The sequence below is a fragment of the Hyposmocoma kahamanoa genome, unplaced genomic scaffold, assembly GCF_003589595.1.
Source record: "Hyposmocoma kahamanoa isolate Upper Pololo Valley unplaced genomic scaffold, ASM358959v1 63, whole genome shotgun sequence".
Lineage (NCBI taxonomy): Eukaryota > Metazoa > Arthropoda > Insecta > Lepidoptera > Cosmopterigidae > Hyposmocoma > Hyposmocoma kahamanoa.
The window spans coordinates 3217273-3241759 of NW_020653851.1; the positions used below are offsets into that span (position 1 = coordinate 3217273).

General features: G+C 37.3%; 1 protein-coding gene across 3 annotated transcripts in view; it reads right to left on the bottom strand.

Moving 5' to 3' along the window:
• LOC113230335 (kinesin-like protein KIF21B) overlaps window positions 1-24487 on the bottom strand; it is a 138511-nt gene that overhangs the window by 20677 nt on the left and 93347 nt on the right. For 2 of the 3 annotated variants that reach the window (XM_026464223.1, XM_026464224.1), the window contains exons 7-21: window positions 23108-23310; window positions 21847-22083; window positions 20471-20632; window positions 18742-18961; window positions 17923-18117; window positions 16769-16968; window positions 14780-14851; window positions 14417-14497; window positions 12449-12536; window positions 10492-10727; window positions 9679-9843; window positions 9357-9508; window positions 7512-7613; window positions 6264-6404; window positions 2735-2842 (exon numbers count right to left, since the gene is read on the bottom strand). In XM_026464223.1, the coding sequence (XP_026320008.1) occupies window positions 2735-2842; window positions 6264-6404; window positions 7512-7613; window positions 9357-9508; window positions 9679-9843; window positions 10492-10727; window positions 12449-12536; window positions 14417-14497; window positions 14780-14851; window positions 16769-16968; window positions 17923-18117; window positions 18742-18961; window positions 20471-20632; window positions 21847-22083; window positions 23108-23310 (2362 nt within the window). The remainder of the gene's footprint in view (window positions 1-2734; window positions 2843-6263; window positions 6405-7511; window positions 7614-9356; window positions 9509-9678; window positions 9844-10491; window positions 10728-12448; window positions 12537-14416; window positions 14498-14779; window positions 14852-16768; window positions 16969-17922; window positions 18118-18741; window positions 18962-20470; window positions 20633-21846; window positions 22084-23107; window positions 23311-24487) is intronic. The other variant, XM_026464225.1, reaches the window with a different exon arrangement.

Here is a 24487-nt window from a genome sequence, read left to right on the forward strand (position 1 = left end):
TTCCATCAACGTCGCCTTTAAAATAAAAATTTTAAATATATTTTTGGAACAGTTTTTGTCCCTATTATTTGCACAGAAGAAGCATAATAAGTTTCGAAAGATTATAAATATCAATAGTTATTAACATAATATAACAAAATGCATTCAAAAGCAATTTTCATGCAGAAACATGTAAAGGTTAAACACAATTGAATCTATATACATTTATCTACGGTGAGCACTTCGAATGTAGACCGTCGTTGTATTCCCGTATCCCCTATGACACTTTACACCTGGTCTATTCCACTTTACACCGGAACTATTCCACTTTACACCAGGCCTAATCCACTGAACACCCGGACTTTTTCGCTTACACCTGGCCCATTCCACTTTGACGTCGGTCACTCGACTATGTTGAGGTCAGTCAGGAGGCTGTAAGCAACAGCATGTGTCAGCCAGCCCAGTACACCACCTTCCCTAACCGCATCACGCAACCTTCCCGCTTCTCGCCCAAAGAGAAAGCTATCACCAATCACCAGAAACATTTACGACGGATAGACGATAACCATATTTACAAAATAAACGAGTTTCAAAAAGCCTAAGTTGTGAAGACAAGTTACATGTCTGTGAAGAGAATTCAAAATCAAATTCATAATATCTAAAAATAAAAGTAATTGAACGACGGAAAATGAAAAACAAATAAAGGAAGAAATAAACTGGGTTAACAAATATTTCTAAATCAACCAGAAATAAAGAGTTGCATTCATTCTCACGATTCACGAATCTAACTTAAACAAATAAGGTTGCTTACAGAGTCACTTACGGCACTCTAGGTTTTTATGTACTAGTCGAAATTTGTTTCTTTTTTAATATTTTAAATTTTAGGGGGTTCTGACGAAGACAAAAACATTATTATTATTTTCTATGATATTAAGTGACGGAACGAACGAGCCGTGTGCCTGGTGGTAAGCGACACGCCTGTCCATAGCAGTTGCAGTGCCATTCAGGCCTTTAAATTGCACAGACCTGCGGGGCATAAGTTGACAAGTCCCACACGCCTGTAATTTTACCAGCACCTTTATCCTTCAAAATCTGAACGCATTAATGCTTATATTATATTATATTACTGCTTGGCGGCAGAAATATTATAAATAAGCAAATATTAATGCTTATTTATAATTTGGAAATCATACATACGTCCGAAACGTCGTGCACATTCTGTACTGCACGATAATTTATATTTGTGATTTTTTAAATATTTTTTTGTTGAATACGATCACGAGCAAAAAGGAAGAGATATTTAAAAAAATAGACGCTTGCACGTCCTAAGTGTGGACCGTAAATGTAACTTAGAAATCAACCAAAGGGTAACTCTGTCTAAAAAACATCTAATAAATCTTCTACAGTGTCAATAGCACATAAACCCAAGCCACTAGAGTCATGCAAGGAAACGAGAAACGGGAAAGGAGACCATACTAACTACTCAAGCTTTTAACTACTGCAGTGTTCCCATTACGTTATTTTCAGTTCAAAGGATCTATACTACAATAAAAGACCAGTATCGCAGTTGCACAGAAAATAAAATAATAGGAAACCATTGTTATGAAGGATATTACAAAAATTGTTTTCAACATTTTAAAGTAACGATAACTATCATTCGGCGTAATTTCATCGACTTACAAATCTTTTCATCTGAAGAAACGACATTGGAAGGATTGATAACGCCGAAAGTACGCGACGGAATTTGCGGAATTTTCGAAATATGTGGTTTTATGTTATTTGAAAGTCGAATGAAACTCCGTGAAATCAATGTTTATACAAAATTGTAATATTCCGTATCATTAAGTTTATATAGTATTGTTGTAGAAATCCTATTAAGTCGACAACTACCAATGCTATTTCGGATTGGAATCAATCGAGTAGAAATTGTAAGTATAGAGAACTTTAAAAACTTGTGCAAATTTTAAGACATGCTACACGAAAAGAAAATTCACAAATATGATTTACATGTCAAGTAACTTTTACTTCGCAGATAGATTATTAGGTAATTATGACAATAAACTCTTTGACCAATTTAAAAAGAATATGCTTTGAATAATAAATGATAGCGTATTCTCTCTTAATTTGTCATCTTTAAACATTATAGGTTGAAACTAGAAAGTGTTCTAAGCTATATTAAAACTAATTCAAAAGTTATTATATTAGTAAGACGTTAGTCTTATTATTCTGAAAAAAAAAAAATAGAATTTACAACATTGTCGTAAATTCTACACTTTCGAGTGTCCACCCAACGGAGAGTCTAAAAATTTGTGAGACTGGATAATTCTCTCTAAAATATACCACTATTCCGTACGATCACGAAAAAAGTATAGTAGTTCAAGCAAGTCTCATGAATTTTTAGACACAACATTTTGCAAGTGCTCGCAACTGGACCTTATGGCAAAACGAGCAAATAATTCCATACAATACAAAATTAATAAGAGCATTTTTCGTGATTGATTTGGTTTATGATTGTATTGCAAGGTAAACAATTGTTGAAAAACTATATTTTCTTTTGCTCTGTTGCGAAGGTCCAATATAGACTGCATTAGACAAAAAAGCCTGACAAATTACTTTTGAACCCTGAAATGTTGCTTTTGATATGACTTTCGTGTTGTTAGCGATTAGTTCAATTCGCAACATGTCGAAGGTTCCAACTTAAGTTGCCGGCTATTATAACAAGTCACAATAGTGCATTTGCATAGGTGGTACGTACAAGGACTGTGGTTTGACGAGGTAGCGGCGGGCTGGCCGCGGGCTCTCCAGCGGTGCGCGCCGGACAGTGAGGGGAGAGGCCAGCGAAGCGTTTATTGGCTGCAGGCCTCTGTGGTGGAGGGTTACGAACACATGTGATATTTTGTGAACACAGGGTTTAGGGTTCTAGTCAATAACCGACTCTCTTAGGTAATCGATTTCACGGTTAGATTTACGTAAAATAGGTGATGTTGGCGCCGGTTCGAGCAAACGCAAACTAATCTTATGTTTTTATTTATTTTTTAAAATATCGAGTGACACGAAGAACAAGTCGTGCGCCTAGTGGTAGGGGAGACGTTTGTCCATAACAGTTGCAGTGCCACACAGAGATGCTCATTAGAGAACCTTCATGTTATTGCGCATCGTCGGCTAAATTTGAGAACCTCGCAACTTCGTTTTTGTACGAAATTCTTTTAGTATTCAAGCGCAATATCCGGCAATAAATCTTAAAATCTTATTTTGTAGACCCTCTTTGAGTTACAAAATAAAGGTATAATCATAGATTGTTATATATAATTATTTTTTAGTAATTCTGTTTTTTGTGCCTAATCAAAAGTTCACATTAATGGCGGTTACGAGGTTTTACGTATTTAGCTGACGGTATGGCCATGGAGACTTGAAATCGCAAAGATCTCAGGGGTAATGACACTGCGCCCGTCACCATGAGACATAAGTTGTCAAGTCCCATGTGCCCGTACTTTCACCAAGAGCCTTACTCTTCCAAACCGGAACGTATTTATGATCACATTATTGCTTGACGGCAGAAATAGGTAAGGTGGCAGTACTTCCCTGGACAAACTCTTTCACAAGGAGTTTTACTGCTACTGGTTCAGCACATCTGTCTCTTTTGTCATAAAATTATAATTATTTGTAATAGATTGTAATAGAGTTTAATTTGCCCGAATCGACGAAAATAAACTACATAGAATTACTTAACATTTTTATAAACAAAATACACATGTGAGGAGCAGTTAGTGACACGTGAATAATGATAAAAAAGTGATTTTTCACATAGTAGTGTTAAACAATATTTTTTTTTTTAATCCAAGCTTGTCAGTCATTCGAGTTTTACAGGAAACAGGTGAATATATGACAAATTCTTTGATGCTGTACAGCGTCACTTCAAATATTAATCTTATATCTAAACTTTTAACAGTCTATACCACCTCAAATGGCTTTAGTTGATTCCGCACAACAGTGAAAGTGTTGAATCAAAATATATAGTAAAATTGAGTGTGTACACTGATTACTATACGGTGTGAGAACACGATCCCTACAAATTTTTCCGATAGAAAACTAAATAGAACACGTATACTCTACGATATACATTTTTCAAATGTGTCATATATTTAATAATTGCTCAAAATAAAGCCAGTGTCCCTGTTGCTCGACTTGAGCAAAATGAACAGTGTTAGTACGCGAAAAATTGTATTCGGGCTGAGATAGTATCGACTCTTAAGGTGAACTACAAATTGACTTTGTTTTTACATCGTTCTGATAATAATATAACAAAATAGATAGTAACTTTAGTAAAATTACAGTACAGTTCCGGAACGTGATTTTAGAAAATCAAGTGTATTTTCTTAATGTCCCTTTAAGTCAGTAAAACTTAAAAATTACTCATTAAAAAGTAAATTTTAAATAATAATAAAATACACAATGTATGAAACAAGACAATTAATTCGTTTTCTTGGTTATAGTATGTACTTTAGAGCGACACATATAGTGTTATTTTTATAAAATCGCGTACGTAGACGTTAAAAAAATTTTTCGATGTGTTCCATATATAGAATGTAAAGGAGAGACGTAGTTGTATTTGAGACTCGTATATAGAACTTGTATACATTGTGTACATGGGACTTGTCAACTTATGTCTCAGGGTGACGGGCGCAGTGGCAGTGCTTTCTCTTTGCAATTTAAAGCTCTGAGTGGCATTGTAACTGCTATGGACAGGCGTGTTTACCATCAGGCGCACGACTTGTTCGTCCCGTCACTTGATATTATAAAAAAAATATTTTAGGATATGGAAGTATTTACAAACCTCAACAAGTCACGAAAAAATTAGGCTAATCATAACTTTTTTTTATTAAATAAAACCGACCTGAAAAATATGCGTATTTATTCAAATCGGTTAGCGGAAAGTGGGTGAAATCTAATACCGAATTCATCGCTTAACTTACTCCACACTTATAGGTGAAATATTTTCTTCAAATTTGAATAGGACCTTTAATGAAGTAACCCCTTTCCAACAAAAAAGAATAATCGAAATCGGTTCACAGATATTGGAGTAATTCCATAATAGACATACAAAAATCTACTTTTTTGAAGTCGGTTAATACGAAAATTTCAAATATAATTTTCAACAGGTATAATTTTTTACTTATATAAAATATGTAAGATTTTTTTTATACAGGCTGTATATTTGAAAGTGAGACATATTCATACATGTCATAGTAAATCATGTTACAACTTAACATAGACTAAAATAAAATTAGGATATGGGATAGAACAAAAAATAAATCAACAAATGTGTTTTGAAGTGTAGATAGGAATAAACCGATTCCCTTTACGCTTAATTTCGAGTGTAATGGGAATGCTACCAAGCGAGCGCCGAGTGAGACAGCAACAATAACAATGATTTCACATTTACGTTTTAGGTTATGTTAATTGTTTTTTACTTGAACTATCATCGAAATGTTTTAGTAAGTAGTTATCATTTAATAAGAATTGAGGTTTTTGGCGTAGTTAAAAATGTGAAATCAAATTAATTACAATGATTGATTTTTTAGTTATTTACAGTTTATTTACACTTACGTGGTACGGAGCAAGTGTTCAAAATGTCCACCGTTTTCCACAATGCATAGTCTAGCACGGCATAGTAAATTTTGTTTTAAATTGTACAACACAAACACATTTTGTCTCACAGTATAAAATGCTGAGATAATCCTCTCACGCAACGCTTCGACATTGTTCACCTCTTTCGCGTAAACTCCGATTTGGGAACATTTCAATAGCTTGCCTCACACTAACACCACTTATTGCGTAAAGTCGCACCATCTCAGTCAATTCCACGTTAGAATAAATACCCATTTTGCGGCGATCGGGCGAGCGGAAGGACAAATAATTTACGTGTCTTCGTTAGATCAAAGTCGCGCGTGGACTGAAAAATTTCGCGTATGCGCCCGCGTCCCGTCCTCACCCCCGACCTGTGCTTTGCTTTTCGCCGCTGCGTCGGAGCAATAATAGTGATGTGCATAGATTTCGATAACTAATGTTGTGCTCAAGTAGTAGTCGATAAAAAAATAAATTAAAATATTTTTTGTAAAGTTTAAGTTCATTAGTTTATTATTTCTTTGGGTTGAGAATCAGGAATATAACGCACTCTATAAGTATGTCCCACTTTCAAATATACAGCCTGTATAAAATGTATATTTGTAATTGTTCTGCGTCATAAATACTTCAACATTATACCCTGGAGATACGGAACATACCTGAGGCTTCCAGGCGCGCTGGGAACGCGACTGAGCGGTATTGGGCGCGGGGAAGTCGGCTCCACTAAGGATTGAGTCATCGGATCTTCATCCTTGCTGTAGACGCCCAGGTCACGTAACCGCACCGAGCCACGGCGGCCACTACGAACAGTCTTTCAATGTATAAACCGACTTGAAATTGATAGATTTGTAACTGGTTCCTTCCGGTCGCGGCATGTACTTTGTGCGGATGTTTTTAATGTAACTTACTGCGAGAATTTACGATTTTTATTACGACTGTACCTAATGAAAACTAACGCAAATGTGTAGTTTCATAGTTAACCAAGAAACAATTTGTATTTATTCGTGTAGCAGTAGAGCTCTTTGTGAAAGATGCCAAGTTACCTATTTCTGCCGTCACGCGGTAATGTAAGGATTACTGCGTTCCGGTTTAGAAGGATAAGGTGCTGGTGAAATTACAGGCACGTGGGACTGGTCAACTTATGACACAGGATGACGGGCGCAGTGGCAGTGCAGATCGGCCGTTTCCTCATGCTCCAACTGGGTGCTCCTACTGGTAGGAGCACGAGGACTAAGATGTCCTTATGCTCCAACGAGGAAACAGCCCTCAGATCTTTGCGATTTCACAGTCTAAGTCAATTGAAGTCTCCATGGCTACATGCATACCGTTGACTAAATTCGTAAACCTCGTAACCGCCATTAACGTGAACTTTTGAGTAGGTACGAAAAACAGAATCACTAAAAATAATCTTATGACAATATAAGATTATACCTTTATTTTATAACTCAATAATTACAACTATTTTATTTAAAAAAAAACCTCAAAAGTTCGACGAATTATAATTATCCATTTGCGAAGTTTTATTGAAATCACCGGAAAGTACGTGAAACTGGAACCATCCCCTAGTTTGCTACCCTTAGAGGTATATTCGTTAAATTTTTATTGGACCAATAATGAAGTACCCTCTTTACAACAAAAAATCATCAAAATCGGTTCACAAATGGAGTAATACGCATACAAAAAATATATAGTCGAAATGAGGACCTCCTCCTTTTTGAAGTTGGTTAAAAGGGCCTACAAATTATATTTTAAGCTTTAATTGCCGAAAATTGCCTTGAAGATTAAAAAAGGGATTTCATCCAAAAACCGAGTAACGAGGTTTTCAAATTTAGCGGACAATACGCAATAGCATCAAGATTCTCTATCATCTAGGCTCTCTAAGAATATAATATCATCAAGATACCCACGTGTTGCGATAAAAAGGCGATCCGTTGCTGTTATCATCAGGTGGTGACGTAGGAGCAGTCAAAGACTCGCGTGTGGTCAGCGCTGGACGCTCCATTAGCGAACTGTGAATCATAAAAATTGATTTAGTTACTTTGATGCATTTCCAAGGTTACTTTGCAGCCATCATCATGTCATTTATACATAATTTTCATTATTAATTGCCTACATGTCAGTCTGGAATGTCAAACACATTTTAGGCTGGTCTCACAGCTGTGCGTGCGGTCCGTACGGACTGTCCGCGTGCGGGCCATCCGCATGTGTAGAATCCGCAGTGCTCTGAATCGAGTATTTAATTTTACGTGCTTGTGCGGAGTTCACGCGGAGCATGTTCCGTACGGAGCAATCCGCGTCACTGTAAAACGATGTTCTAACGCTACACGTGTGTGACAATGCGACCTCTTCCATCGTCATCCCACCTTTTTACCACCCTTTTCTCTAGTTCCTGGCTACCTATTTTGAAATTTTGAATCGTTCTTAAATTCCTTTTCTTCATCACTTACTTTTCTTCTCTCTAAATTCCCGAAGCGTGTGCACGTGCTCGACGTCACATAAAATTCTGACCAGTTAAATTATGTAACCTAACTGTTTGTATAGTATTATATTTGTAGTATCATTGAAAATCATGTTACCGAAATGCTTATATAGTACTTCTAGAAATTCCGATAAGTCGAACACGTTAACTAATGTTTTTAAAAGAGAATCTTGTGCTCTATTTTTTGCTATTTAAAACCGATATTTGACCATTTCTCCCTTAGCCGCGTTTTTGTTAATGGATGGCAGATATATTCGTTTTTACCATAATTTGTATTTAAGTATGTTTTTATACGATTGTACCCGTTTTTATAGCATTGTTTTGTTACAGTCTTACGTTTTTTACCTGTTCTTTTCCCTTCCTGTACTCTTTCTTTATTTGTATAATAAAATTCATGTGGACCGAGCCTTGTATTTAATTACGCGAGGCCCGCGTGACACGTGTATTAAAGCCTTATAAGAAATAATCTTAATCTGTTTGAATTCAACAAGAAATCACTACCCCGAATACTGTTTGTTTAGTGGCAATACTTCTTGCTAATCGTGAAGGAAAATACCGTGATGAAACTTGTAAGTGAAAGAAGGTAACCCTTGGAAAACGTGTGACGTACCCAACCCGCACTGGCCTGTGTGGCGAACTATGACCTCAACTGTAGGGCTAGCAGGAAAGGGCGTGACTTGAGCAAAAGCGACATAAAGCGCGATGTACTGCTATTCTCGCATCTCGCGAGATTTATGTCGGTCTCGCGCAAGTCGCGCCCTGTCGTGCTAGCCCTAATGATTGGGTTCTACTAAATAACTGAAAAAAAGGGCTTGGATAGTTTAAACAGCAATCTATTTAGATATTTTTGGTTTAACAAAGAAGACGTTTGTTTAAAAAACAAATGGAAAAACATAAAAAAAGGAATAAAAAATAAAAGTGACGTCGACCCAAAACCAATAATTGAAAGAATCCCGAACATAAACCGTTACCTTTGAGATGTATTAATTAATAATAATAATAACGCGCACACTCATAGTCCCGCACTAGGGAAACCCTGTATCGCAGGTGCCATGGACACACATAGACAACCACCAACTACACCCAAATTCACGAGAAATAAATGTAGGTCATACAAATATTGCTCTCGGCACGGGAATCGAACCCGGGACCTCTGCGTGGTACTTCGGCATGGTAACCGTTCGGCCACGGAGGCAGTTAATTAAGTTCGATTATCTATTTTAGTTTCTCGTCTCTCGAACGATGTATTTGTGTAATTATTACGTGAAAGTACCTGTCAGAGGGCGAAACGGATCTGGTAGAAGTTCCTGAAGAGACGTGTGCTAGTAAGGCGGCCAAGGCTGGTGGCGGTACGCCCCATGGGTTGAGATTGTGGTCTCCGGCGGCTCTTAGAGCGCTTGCTGTTCGCTCTGATGTTTCTTCCATCTACAACAAGATGGCGCTTGATATAAAACAGTTCTAACACTTCAAAAACTATTGCAGGCTTGGGTACAACAAGTCACGAAAGTTTTATCCCAATCGGATAATATCCTTTTTATATATATAGATTTTTACTATTATGTTATTTTGAAAAATCCTTGCAAGTATATGTATACCTCTCTGAGCTGCGCCTGAGTGTCGTGTAACATCTTCAAATTTCGAGCAGCATCCTGTGCATGATGCAACGCTTGCGCAGCGAGTCTTTCTAAGGCGTATCGACCGGCTTCAGCGTTCACCACTTGCTCGAGAATAAGAGGAAGCTCGTTTTCTTCGGTTTCTTCCTGTAAAATTGATATTATTCTAGTAAGATATAAATATAATAATTGATATTAATGAAAGTAAATAAACATTTAAGCACAGTTACGTGTTTCAACTCTTTGATATATTGAAATATTTAATATAAGAAAGTTATCACACTTATCAACACGGAATCGCATTAAGTAAGTCAGAACTAAGTTTTGCAATGTAGAGCGTAGAGTGCAATGTAAGAGCGAAAAAGACTGTGGATTTCGTATCGGTTCGTACGACGCGGCTTGAAATAGGTCGTCTTCGAGCGAATTTCCGAACGCGTTTTCGTTTATTGTTAATATTTTGTAATACTTAAAATTGGGAGAAAATGAGAATCTCCTACTTTTCCAATTTCGTTAAAAATAGAAGGTGTATCACACCTGCATTCAAACTTTGTCAATTCATGACATTTCTTTGTTTACATTTTGGACATCTTATTATGATTCATAGTTTAAGCGTGAAACATACAAAGCGTAGCGGGTCGGTAGCCTGAACGGGTGTAATTTCGTGTGCTCGGGCGCATGACGTTGTCGTCCATATAAATACACGAAATTACACCCGTCAGGCTCCCGACCCGACATGTGCACGACCCGAATCCGCTCTCAGTGTGTTTCACGCTTAAAGCGAAGCATACCACGCACCTCAATCTGCATGATCTGCTGCTGCGTGTCGGCGATGGCTTCCTTGAGGTACTGCATCAGCTGAGCGGCGTCTGCGTCGTTGTCCTGGTCGGTGCGGGCCTTCTCGCGCTGCCGGAGTTGCCGCTCTAGGGCCGCCTCCAGTTCGCCCAGAGTGCAGCGCGCGGCGCACGACCGGGACAGCCAGCGCTCCAGCCGGGACCACACTTCGCGACACGAGTTGCGGTTGCGGGATCGCTCTGTTCACCAACATTCATGACAATTTTACTAAACACAAACTCACACAAAACTAGGATGATCCCTGTGACACTTTATTATTAAGAGTTTTTTTGTTTAGTAGAGCTATGTCTGCGTTTAATTACCGGGATTCTCGTTAAATATTATCCATTGTGGTTCTACAATATTATGTTTTCACTTTCTCTTAAATACCTTAGTTCTTTTGTTTGGGCTTTATAATATAAAGCTATATACTATATAGTCTTTTAAGCGGCAGGAGTCAATATTTCTGTGGCTCTAGTGAAAAGGGGTCCAAGTCAAAAAAGCCAACTTTGCAAGGAGACTCGAAAAACAGTTAAAGCTTAATAAGATATTAAGTAGGAAATGAAACTATTTTTCCGGATTTAAATCGCGTATATTTGTTTTTTCAAACAAACCGACGTTTCGGGCCCTTTACAGGTCCCATGGTCACGGTTGACTGAGGTGGTACAGTCTTCAACCAGTTATGTCTAATATTAATGCAAGCCACCCTATTTTTTCACTATAGTTACAATAGTTATTAATTAAAAGATATTAAGTGATTGCGTTTCCTTGTAAAGTTGGCTTTTTTACTTATAACCCTTTTCAATAGAGCCACAGGTATATGTTTTCATTTCACTTATATCATATTACTGTCACTTTGAACAAAAACTTTGAATTCGTAATTATTGGAATTTTCAGGAAAAACTCTTTCGTAATTTGGTTTAAAATAAGGAATATAGTGTTGATAGGTCATTGAATATAGTTCTGACTTTCTTCATCACTATTTCTTTCTTCGTATTTTCTTCATAATATACTTAAAATAAAATTCATATTTGTAAAAACTGTACTCGTAACTTCAAAAGCCCGCCATTTGTCACAGGGATGAGTAGATAGATTTTTAGAGCCTATGTATTTTACACGGCGTATTTTAGACGTGCCGTAAACGTGCGTCATCTGCACGTATACGCGTTTAAACGCGCTGTAGTGAATCGATTTAAACGTGTGCAAAGATCGCGTCGCAAGCAAGAAGTTTATATACTCGCGTATTATATACGGCGCGTATACGCAATCATCGGCGGTGTGCATAAGCTCTTAGAATATTTGATTTTTGAAGTAAAGGTTAGTATTCGTAAACGAATTCTAACAATGTATAGATGTGTGAACTGTTTTGTAATATTATTGAAGGCGTAAAACACACAACTATAATTCAAATGCATATTAAATTTATATTTGAATAAATTTCTAAAAACATTCATCATATCATTAATTTACAGGTTTAAAAAAGTAATAACACTTGACGAATCAATTCATTACCTGATTAAAATTCATACTTTAAGAATATTGTACGCACTACACATTTTTTCATTAAAATATCGGATACTTTTTATCCATATACCTCATCTCTAGCAAATGCAGTGTAATGAAGTAACCTTTGCACGTTGTCGTAAATAATTAATGAATTTTCGAAAAAACATTTCACATAAACAAACTTTGATTTGGTGTTATTTTTACTTTAATTTAAGCTATTTACTTAAACAAAAGCTAATCTAGATGTTCAATGTTTATTCACTAAATCTGTAATTTCATTACTTTGAAAGAACCTTTCTTTAATTTTTTTAACCAAACATATTCAGCATTGGTAAATTCTTCTAAAATAGTGCAGTAACAAACTTTAAATACCTACAAAATCTGATTTTGTTTCGGTTGTAAAACAATAACTTACCGTGTAACCTGCCAGCGGCTCGACTCGACAACTTATCACGATGACCTCTTCTAAGCAGTGATACTTCTTCCTGTTTCCTCTTTAACACCTGAAAAACAATAACCTCAGTATAGACCTTAGAGGAAGGAAAAAAATAAAGGAAAGTACCTGCCCGATTTACGGAATGAACGTCCCTACCTAAACCAAAATTGTATCACACTTATGGCGGATTTAGTGTTGTACCATAATCATAGATAAGTCAATATCGACATGCAAATGTATGGCTTGAATGTTGAAACCGTTTTTTATGTTTGCAAATTTGTATAGTTTACTGTAATCAAAGTATGATTAATATTAGGCTATTATTATTGGCAAGTAATAAGCCATTTTAATCAAAATTTAAATATAAAGTTATTTTCCAATAAATGTAATGATGGAATTGCATTATCATGTAATCTAGTTAAATCAATTAAAATGGAGCGAACAAACGAAGATGGTATTTGATCCAATGTTTATGTTCGGCAGTCCTATAATTTCCAACCAGTCTTTCTTTTTCATTTGTGGGTAAAACTTTAAAAAAAATAATGTAAAAAAAAATCCTCGTAGTGAATTGTTTTAATAACAGAATATCGATAATATGTCTGCTTTCTAGAACAACACTATCTCAAAATAATCGTTATCAACAATCATCAAAATATAATAACAAACAGGCAATCTAAAGTAACCAAAACAAAATTCGGCAAGACTTATGAATAAACTACTTAAATGAGTCTAATTACATGAGATATTTGGGCTATTGTGTGATTTATAGGCAGAAAAATAAGACATGTGTAAATGTAATGTAACATTCGGTTGATTTCCAATTTTCTACTGCCGAACCTCTTAATACTGCAGTGATGCATTATAATCAATACTTATTGTTTTCACTGTCAATATTTTTGTCCATTTAATTAAAATTCATGCGAATAATTCAATAAAACATTTGGCCAAACATTGGTTTTGACATTTGATGTACTTCCCTTTGACAACCGGAAACGGTTATCAAAGGGTACTCCAAAAATGGTAAAATGAGGACAGTTGGCATTTAAGATGAAGTTACGTATTTTTTCCCGTGTTTCACATAAATCAATGTAGTTCTATCTCTTTTGGCTTACGACGGCACGCAGTAGTTAAACAAAGACAATAAAATGTTTATGTTTTCAACGTCTAAATGCATCATATACATAAACGTCTGATTTATATATGTCAATTTAACATGTCCTTTGGTTTCCATAGTCTAAGGTATAGAAAGTCATTAATTTGTACACTAACGTCATTTAATTGATGCCATTGTATTTATTTCTAGCCAGTCATTACCTAAGTCAAAAAAGATTATCTATGAAAACGACAACAAAACCCGATCACTCGATCGGTACAATTTAGCAATGTGATTGCAACTTTACATACATTTAACTTAGGGTATTCTAATGAACTGCTGAGTTCACAAAGATCCCCTGAGGGAGTGAGCTAGGGGATCCTGGTGGACTCAACGATAAAAATCGACATGAAATGTTCATGGAATTAAAACTGCTTGCCAAGTTTTATTGAAATGGTAACCGGATAGTGCGCGAAACTGGATTCATCCCCTAGTTTGTCATTCTTAGATGTGGAATATTTTCTTCAAACATAGCCCCGCACTAGGGAAACCCGGTGTCGCGAGTGCCATGGACACACACATAGACAACCACAAATTACACCCAAACTCACGAGAGAAATAATTGTAGGCCATACAAATATTTGTCCCGGCCCGGGAATCGAACCTGGGACCTCTGCGTGGCAGACCGGCACGGTAACTATTCGGCCACGGAGGCAGCCTTTTGCTTCATTGGTTGCTTTCAGTAATTTTTGAACGTTCAAGTCCTTGCCCGTGTTTCCTCAATTCAAGTATTTTGCTTTGATGATTTTTTAGAACATTCAATATTTCGTCAAGTAATAATTCGATTGGTTCACCTGTTCTTTAAGTTTTGTTTCCGCTTCCAGTGACCGAATTATATTGGCATTCTTCCGAGACTCCTTGCGAAGTTGAGCTACCTGCAAAATCAAATTCAAATAATCGTGTCATGCTATATAGCCACGCCATCCCATTTTTTTATTATGATATTATCCACTGTAATGTACGGCTAACGTACATGATGTACTCGTATTTTTTGTGAATGTATTACTATTCGTTTAAAAGAAAAATAAAACTACGGTGGCGGTGCTGCGGAGGATGCTACGCCACCTATTATTAATACTAGTACTAATTTACAGAACAACATAATATTTTATTAATGTCATGTAAGGTATTTGTGTGCATATTTTGTGTGGTCTTACCTCTTTGGCTCTCGCAGCTTCAGCTTGCGCGTGACGCTTGGATTCAGCGCGCATACGTTGTACTAATTTCACCTGAAATTAAAACAATAAATCAATGAACAAGTTTGTTATAATTATTAACACAAAGATGGAACACTTACAAAAAATTGTTTTGATCCAGCCGGATTCGAACCGACGTCTTCTGGCAAACCGTGTCAGACGCTATGCTAATTAAGCCACGGAACGAAGCAGCGAACCTCACGAATTTTTCTAGCTTGTTGTCGGATCTTTGTATGGGGTTGTCAACAAATTTTTAGCCGTAGCGCCGTCTATGAGAAATCTATGAAAGTATTTCGTCACCCAGTTAGGTAACTTTACAGCTAGCTCTGGCTAGAGATGTCGCTAATAAATATAATTAAATTTGTATTGAATTGATATTCAATTATTATTTTGTGAAATTACTCCACTCGTTTGTTATATTATTAATACAGATATTGAACACTTGGAAAAAATTCCTACGATCCGATCCGATCCGATCAATGAACAAGATTTGGATGCGGTTTAGTAGAAAAATTACGTATTTTCCGTTTCCTTACTTAATCTTAGCTTGATCATTTTATGGTCAGCGAAATCCGGAGTAACTTCAGCCAATCACAAACAAATTCAAAACATCTTTATAACATACGTACGAAAATTACACTCGAAATTCTCATATTGATTACACTCTACTACAATGTCGTAGGGCCCTGAGAAGAATGACTAAGAAACTCCAGAGGTTGGTTTTATAAATAGGTAGTTGTTTAATATTTATAATTTACAATGAGTATATAAAAACATAAGGCGAAATAACCTAAAGGAGCGAAACAGATCACTCCTACGCAATGTTGTCATCTAAGTACGCAAAAGCCGTTTTGTATAAAACCCTTTCCCGCGACCTCTCAAACCACACAAACGGTCGAAAGCTGACCTCGCCGCTCACAGACCACGAGGAGTTGAACTTAGATCAAGTATCCACTAAAGTGGAGCGGAAGAAATCTTTGTAACAGGAACAGACATTTATAATACGGCTAAATAATACTATTTATAATGCCTACCTCAGTTTAGCTGGGTGGGCTCTAGATGAGGACTTTTCCACTTCAACTTTGGAATCGATAATTTCTAAATTAGTTTTGCCCTGGTTGTTTCGAGTAAAATTCCTTAATCTGGTACTTATTAGTTTAAGAGCAGGTAATTAATGAGGTTGCCTGTCGCATTTTCTTGACTCTCATATGGCTTAAAAGATACATTCTGCATTTATTATTATTATTCTGAATCATTATCAGAGAGTGGGGACTTACATAGGACTGTATATGTATCTATCTGTTAATCGATAATATCATATTGTATTGCGGTGTGAGGTGCAGCAGACAAGACTAAAATGATCAGACTTGAGAGAGGGCAGCGCACTGTCTTGAAGGTAATTTTTAAAAAGCCAAAATTGTATTCAACAGCCCTCTTTATAACGAAAAGAAAGTACTATCGGTTCGCGGACTCTACATTCTATTATATATTCGTGTAGTCGCTAAGGTGTTCCTTAGCGACCGCTCTTACAATCCTCGAAATACGGAAGATTGCTGTCCTAATGTGTGATTAAGTTGCCATTACCTACTATTAGGTCTTCTTTTGCTAGACGTACATCCATTCATTTACAACAAAGTATGCTCAAGAATTAGTATTAAACACAGCAATTTGTGAATTTGGTTGCCTACAAGACAGGCCGTGCCTAGAGTAGGAATAGAAAGAAAAGTAACTCCATGCCCGAGTTTTCTTGATCCGTCTCGCAGCACAATTATCGATCAACATGTATTTTTTGTGAGAGGGCAAATACGTTTTATTATTTTTTATTATTATTAAATATCAGTGTTATTAATATTATGATTACAGTAGTTGATACAGAGCTCAGCTTTGGCACATAATGGGCCTTAAGGCGTTGAGATTACAGAGTTCGTTCTATTTACAGTTCGTCCATACCTTATCGCGTTTCATGTTCTGCAGCTCGGTTCTCAAGGTGCAAAGTTGCTGGGCCGTCTGCTGCTGCGAGCGCTGAAGCCGCGTGTGTTCGCGCTGCGCCGCCTGCAGCCGCTTCAACTCGCGGGACATCGAGGTCATGCGACGTTCATAGTCTTCCTTTACGCGTTTCAATTTCTCGCTCGGAGGTGACGCTTGCGTAGCTATGTTTTTTTAACATCACAATTTTTATTACTGATACAAAGATTGAACAACTTAAAAAAAAAATCTTCGATCTGCCTGGACTCGAACCAGCGTCGTTGCCACATCGGGGTTTCCTCATAGGTGGCGCTGACGGCAAAAAAAACCGTTTCAACCATAGGTCCCCAAACTTTTTGGATCACCGCCCACTTAGGCAAGAAAAAAAAAATTCAACACCTACCACCACAAAAGTAACAGAAAACACGTATTATTTATATTAACTTAACACAAAAAATCAAAAGGAAAAAAATTATATATATGTAGTGTAGTTTATATAGATAATTCAGGTTTTTTTTTTCAAAGTATCCCCTGGACAGCATCAACTCTTAGGACTCTTCAGCGCCTACTTTCGGAAACTAAGGTTTATACAATACAAACATAACTCTATACAAAAGTAGCAACGCGGCTTGTATTTGTGCACGCCAGTTGCGTGCCTTATACAGACGTACACTTTGGCATAATCTCGCAGTGCAGTCGAGTTGCAAAGCGCGAGTCGTCATACACGACATTCATTATACAATTGAAGCGTTCGTTAGGAGTTTAAAAATGACATCAAATAATAAACGTGATTTTGTTGCGTTTGTATAAGTATTCATACTTAAATTTTTTTCAAATTATTTTTTGCGACCTTTAGGTACAACAAATATAATAATGTGACAACCCTACGCTCGGGGGGGTAGTGTAGGGCGGGAGTTGAGTTACTTTGAATAAACTGCTTCCGTGGCCGAACGGTTACCAAACTCGACTGCCACGTAGAAGTCTATGTATTTCTCTCTTAAGTGTGGGTATAATTTGGGGTTGTCTATGTGTGTGTCTGTGGCACCCACGATACCGGCTTTCCTTAGGCGTTAGAGTTTGCGTTTAAAAAAATATAGCCTATTTTTCTATATGCCAATCTGTCTTTGAAAATAACATACCAAGTGAGCTTAAAAATTTGTCCCTCTCCTCGCTGGTGGCCTTAATCTGGTGGTGCAAAGTATCAAGTCGTTGTTCGTAGTACGTTCTCATTGTGGCGAGTCTCCTCTGTGACGCTTCCAGTTGTTCGATCAGACGTGCTTTCGTGTCAATATCTTCGCTTAAGGTTGCTAATTGCGATGAAAGTATCCGTTGTCCTGTAAATAGTGAAATAAATTAAGACATGTGTTAATAAACAGACTACAGTCATACTACCAACTCAAGCTTCAAATCTCAAATATTGGATTTTAGTGGCCCGACGGATTGCACCATGGTTAGGAGTTGGAATCGATTCTTGGTAAGACCGAATTTGGAAACGAAGTTATCCAAACTGATACTAATCTGGATACTCTGGGAAGTGCCCTGGAGTTAATTCCGTTGTTCTGGTACTCATAGTTGAAAGAATTTCCTAATTTGAGACCAGATAGTTAGTGCCGTTTTACGACAGAATTTATTTTGTTTAATTAAAGTAATTTGAAAAATGTATATCGAAAACCGTATTTGTTCTATCTAGTTCAGTTGATATAAAAAACAATAATTGGTATGTGCAAAGTACCTATTGGATATAGCGGTTTTCTTGTAAAATTTCGAGGTAAGTGTGTTTTTTTGTCGTATAAATTTTTAAGGATCGTGTTTTCATACCGTATACTAATCAGTGTATATCTTCAATTTTACTATACATTTTTTCCTGAGTGATTGATTCCACACTTTCACTATTATGCGAAATCAACCAAAGCCATTTGATATTGTATCGACTCTTAATTATGTAAATAAATATATACCTTTGGCCTCTGAGTCTTCATCTTCAGAATTGCTCTCACTGTCCCCATCCGAAGAGTCAGAATCGTCTGCGCTCTCTCCCTCAGCACGTTCCCGTTCCCCAATTGCCCGAAGCTCCGAATGCTCCGAATCGCCACCACCAGCGCTCGTCATACTGTCGCTCATATTCAGTTTGCGTTGGAATTCTAATTCACCCATACTTCGGGCTAGGAGTTCCTTTTCCTGTAACAATAGATTAGTGAAGATCAATATTCGGTTAACTGCATCTCATTGATAGGTGACGTTATATGTAATGCCAAAGTATAGAACGTTAACTTATCGCACCCTCAATAATAAAGTGACTAATTTGAAAATTAACGTTTTCGGGATATTGACCAACCAACCTTTTAAACGCACAATTCGTACATATTTCGCTGTCCCTAAATGAACAGTTCTACCAGTGAATGACTGCGTCCGCAACGAAGCTCATGCGTACTACACAAATGTCGTTTTACGATGAAAGTAATATCCAAATTCGATACCTGTCATTTCGGAGTAAAAATCCACAAATACTTATGTCAAATCATGATCTTCGATCATTGTTTCGTATTTAGTGGTAGACGTCCCGATTTACCGAATCGGTTTTGGGACGATACAGGTCTCTTTCGTATACTCATCATCATTGCCAAACTATTATATGTCCCAATGTTGGGCACATATGTTGTAACTAGACATTCACAAATGTAAGTGACTTAGAAGTACACTCGTAAGGCATGTATGTTATAAAATAAGATTGTTTTACAACAACAACAACTGTTTAAATGCTTTATGCCATGCGGCATGGAGCTTGCTTGGTTACGTCCATGAAGTGTATTATTATTATTACGAATTCTCAGTGCGTCTTTTGAATATGTAAAAATTTTTTACAAATGGTTTTTTCAAATGTCATGTATTAAAAAAAAACAAGTGCTATATACTACGCAAAATTTGTACATGAGCTTCGAAACTAACACACCTATAATCTTGAAATAATAAATCGGTTGTGTCTTCTAAACAAAAGAGCGTCTAATTCTGAAATTTCGCGACTAGAACCGACTAATTGAAGACTTTTTCTGGGTGCAATTTGATCGAAGCTAGGGGCAGTGGTTCTCGAGATTCAAAAATGGTGCCGCTGCAATAAGCTTCTACAGCGTGAACAGTAAAATACCCTTATAACTTTTGAACGGCGGACCGACTAAATCTAGTTTTCTGCGACTAGAACAGACTAAATGGTGACTTTTTATCTGCCTAGTCAAATTTCAAAAACTCTACCATGGTCATGCTGGAATAAGGGGCGCGAAATACTATTATTGTTTAAGTAATTTTTTTATTGAAATAAAACATTATCAATTAAAATTATATTTATTGTGGACAAATTACTTGTATCAACCGGTAGTCTATTATTTGGTATTTGTATGTGTATATATCTAACGTCTTTCATTATACTACGTACCTAGTAAAATGTAATGGTACTATTATTTTGAGTTTCCTTATTACCTGTATAACAAATTTTATGTCGATACCGATAGATTTCCACAAAATATTTATGTTACTTCACTAATTATGCATCCTCGAGGCCACGTAGTAGGTACAGTTTGTTAAAAAGATGACAATCTTGATCCCTTTACAAAATGTAACATTGCCGTTCTATTTAGATTTATTTCTGCGCACGTGACTGTACAAAACATAACTACACGAATGAATATTACTGACCTTGTATAATTCCCGCTTCGCGCCATCAATAACTGAAGACGCGTCGTGGATGGAGTCGTGTCGTGCACGTGCCGCGATCTTACGCGAGTTACGCGTGGTTTCGTATAGAGCGTTCGCTTCCATTAATTGTGCACGAAGATCTTCGATCTCGCTTACATAGCCCTGTAAAAGAAATTGCAACACATGTTTGTCGCATTAGATATGGAAAGAAACAAGTAAGAACTAGGGGTCTTAGTAGTTATCTAGTGACGCAATTTTTTTTTTGATTTAGACAAACTAAGTTATTCTCTATTCTAGTAGGTCGTCATCGCCCAGACTGGCGTTCCGCTCAACCTTCAATTTGGTTCTTAAAAAATAAGTCATATCGTACAAGATAGTCATTATCTTTCATTTCGGTTTTTAATTATTTTCAAGATGTTTATTGTCAATGCCTAGATTTTAATAAAGCTAAAGAGGGTATGACAGATTACCTCTCACGTAAGTTGTTGTAAGTCAAAATACCATTGTCTTGCTTTTCAACTTAAATGTATCTTTTTTTATTTATATTTCCACATTTAAAAGTAAAAAATAATTTAGTGTTATGTTTACTTTCAAACATGGAACCCATAATATAATTGTATAAAAGAAATAAGTATTTTGACTTACAACAACGTACGTGTGAGGTATCGACATATGTATGTACGTCTGTTCTTAAAGCTGTCAATTGCTGCTGGCCAATCCAACCAAGGCTATTTAATGGTCTTCAATACGCCTTCAACACCAACACTCTGCTTTATAATGCCCAGGCCACACCGTGAACGAAACTAAGCTAACTTAGCTTAGCTCACTTCTCTTCACTTAGCAACTTTTCATATTTCGGTTCACACCGCGAACTAAGCTAACCGAGCTAACTAAACTAACCCAACGATCCCGGTAAGCTATGTCGCTCTTCTGCCGCCCTGCACGTGTCCATAGTCGCTGGCATAGTTGTTGCATGCAACTACGTGAGCTAAGCTAAGTTAACTAGCTTCGTTCGCGGTGTGGCCTGGGCTTTTGTCTGTTTCGTCTCCTTCCATACGTTATAATGAGTAATTAAATTTTTACTTCACAAAACTATTACACATCAATATATTGTACGTAAAATTATGTATAAACGATGATCTTCGTGGTCGAGTGACTCTGAGGTCCCAGGTTCTATCCCTGGCCGGGTCAGTGTAGAAAACTAACGTTTCTATATTGTCTCAGGTCTGGGTGTTTGTAGTACCGTCGTTGTTTCCGATTTCCATAACACAAGTGCTTTAGCTACTTACTTAAGAGCAACGTATATGTTGTCTAATATTTATTTATTATTTATAAACATAGTGCTTAACTAGTGCCATACAAATATTTCTACGTACCTGAACTAGAGAGGTCAAAGAACACTCATTAGCATCTGGACTTCCGTCTTTCGGTGCCCATTGCCCCAACGCTTTCTCAGCAATAAGTTCGCTGTTTCTCGCCGACAGTTGCTCGATGGTGCCTTGCATAGCTTTGATTCTTCGTCTAAGGGATTCAACTTCGCCTGTGAGGATTGCATTCTCTTGCACTACGTCGCTCCAGCCCTCTTCGCCATTTTCTGATATTACACGTTTGCCCTGGTTAACAAATTAAACAGTTAATTACTTAGATGTATTATTTGTTCAATTATCCCTTGATTCATGTCCACCGACCCGAGGGATAGGGAGTTCCGGGGAGACTGCGGGGTCCCGGGTAAGATCAGATTATGGCGGGCGTCCGGGCCAAGCCCTCCGCCAGTGATACGCCCTCACGGGCGTCTCTCGTGGACCTGTACTTGGGTATGGACTCGCCGGGATTTGTTGTTAGCTGCAGTATGAACACGTTTGTTTGTGCCGGTAGCATGTGGTCGGGCCGTTTCTCCAATGCGCAGCTTGCGCGTCTTAGCAGCGGTCTAGACGAGGACTTGAGGCGAGGAGACGCGCGGGACATGTGCTATGTCCGGAGCTATGTCCGGACTTTATCACAGGACATTAGATTTTCGGCACTAGCCAGGAGGGCTAGTAGAGGATGAGCTAGACCTAGCTGCGTAGGAATTTGGGAACTGGAGAGACACCGGTTTGACTTATTTGACAATAATTGTTTCGGACGGAGAACCAACCGTATCTCTTTGATTTTAGGCTGACTTTTAATTGTTTTTAGATGATTTTCAATTTCTCACAAAAGAGCACCCTTACGGGTATTCGGATTGGATCGATTGTTATTAAATATTCAGATATCTTTGAATACTGAATGCATGTTGCAAATCATCATCATCAACCCATTTATAGGTCCCGCTGCTGGGCACGGGTTTCCTTTTAGACGAGGGTTTAGGCCATAGTCCACCAAACTGGCCCAATGCCGGTTCCGAGGGTTGTGAACCTTCTTCGACGTGCATGTTTTATCACGATGTTTCCCTTCACCGAAAAGCTCATGGTAAATTCCAAAAAACTCAGAGGTGCAAGCCCGGATTCAAACCCACGACCCTATGCTTAAGAGGCAGTAGGTCAAACCATTAGGCTACCAAGGCTTCACGATGCAAAAGATATAACAAAAAAATATACAAAATAAAGTTAACATTATGTATTATTCAAGATGACCACACAATCTTGGTACCAGTAATACCTGTTTATATTCCGCGAGTTCCAGCTGCAATCTCGCGACTTCTTGTCTCAGTTGGTGAATAGTGCGCGATGTCAAGTCCTGGTTGATGACGCATCGGTTCTTTATGTTACGAGCTCTGTTTGCGTATTTCAGTGTGTTTAATGTCTCCATAAAGTCGCGGTCGCTGGGTGATACACAAGCTATCATGACGGTGTTGCTATTACCTGAAAGATTGTGAAGAATACAATGAATTAATGTGGGATCAGCATCAATATTTGTATCTCCAATATGACAGTTAACAGTTGCTAGCGACCGCGTAAAATATTTGTGTGTTAAGTTTGACTGCTTCCGTGGCCGGTTAACATGATGGACGCAGAGGTCCCGGGTTCTACTCCCGGGCCGGGAGAATTAGTTGCAAGGCCTACATTTATCTCTTTCTCGTGAGTTGGGTGTAATTTGTGGTTGTCTGTGTCCGTGGCATCCGCGATACAGGGTCTGCCTAGTGCAGGGCTATGACTGTGTGCGATATTTATTTATTATTTTATTACCTAACGGTCACTGGAATAATTAAAACGGTACTCAATGTACAAGTGATGAGCGTTAAAACTGACCAAAATATTTCGTATGACTAAAATTAACCGTGTCAATGATCAACAAAAACGTTCTTAATGGACGCCTGAAAACAATTGAAATTGCAGCTCAAACTAAGATAAACAGCTTACGATGAGATTAATGTCAAAATTCGATAAGAACTCTGTCATTTGGTGTTTCGGGAGTAATGTATCCTCAAATACTTGTGTCAAATCACGAACTTCGTGGTAGTATCCTTTCAGTATGAAGCCAAAACGATAGACATTTATACGCAATTCAGATTTCCTAGTAGACCTCAAGATTATTTTGCCAAATGTAAAAAAAATAAATATTTTGAAGATTTGAAAGCTTAAATTATTTTAATTCTGACTGTGCCTGATTGATTAACGCTCCACCAAAAAGTATAATAAAACTTATATTAATCGACCCACAAAGATTCTACTTATAGGCAAGGGTCTCTAAGAGACTATGTATGACAAATTAGTCCAAAGCTCAAATCGATGCTTCCAATGAACACTTCGCCAACGTAATTGTTTTTATTTAGTTTCTTTTTTTTTGGAATTTTGTTCATTTATTTTTATTTTCAAAAAATTCGGAAAGCATAATGTTAATAAATAAATATGGTTGTTTACAAAAATGACGAAAAAACAAAATTAGTGTAGTGTTCATTGGAGGTATCCAATTGATGATAACCTAACCTCAGTACAGAGTACTACAAAAATCGACCTCAAAAGTCATTCATTCCCTAGTTTACCACCTATAAAGATCGAATATTTTCTTCAAATTTAAATGGGACCACTTCTGAGGTAC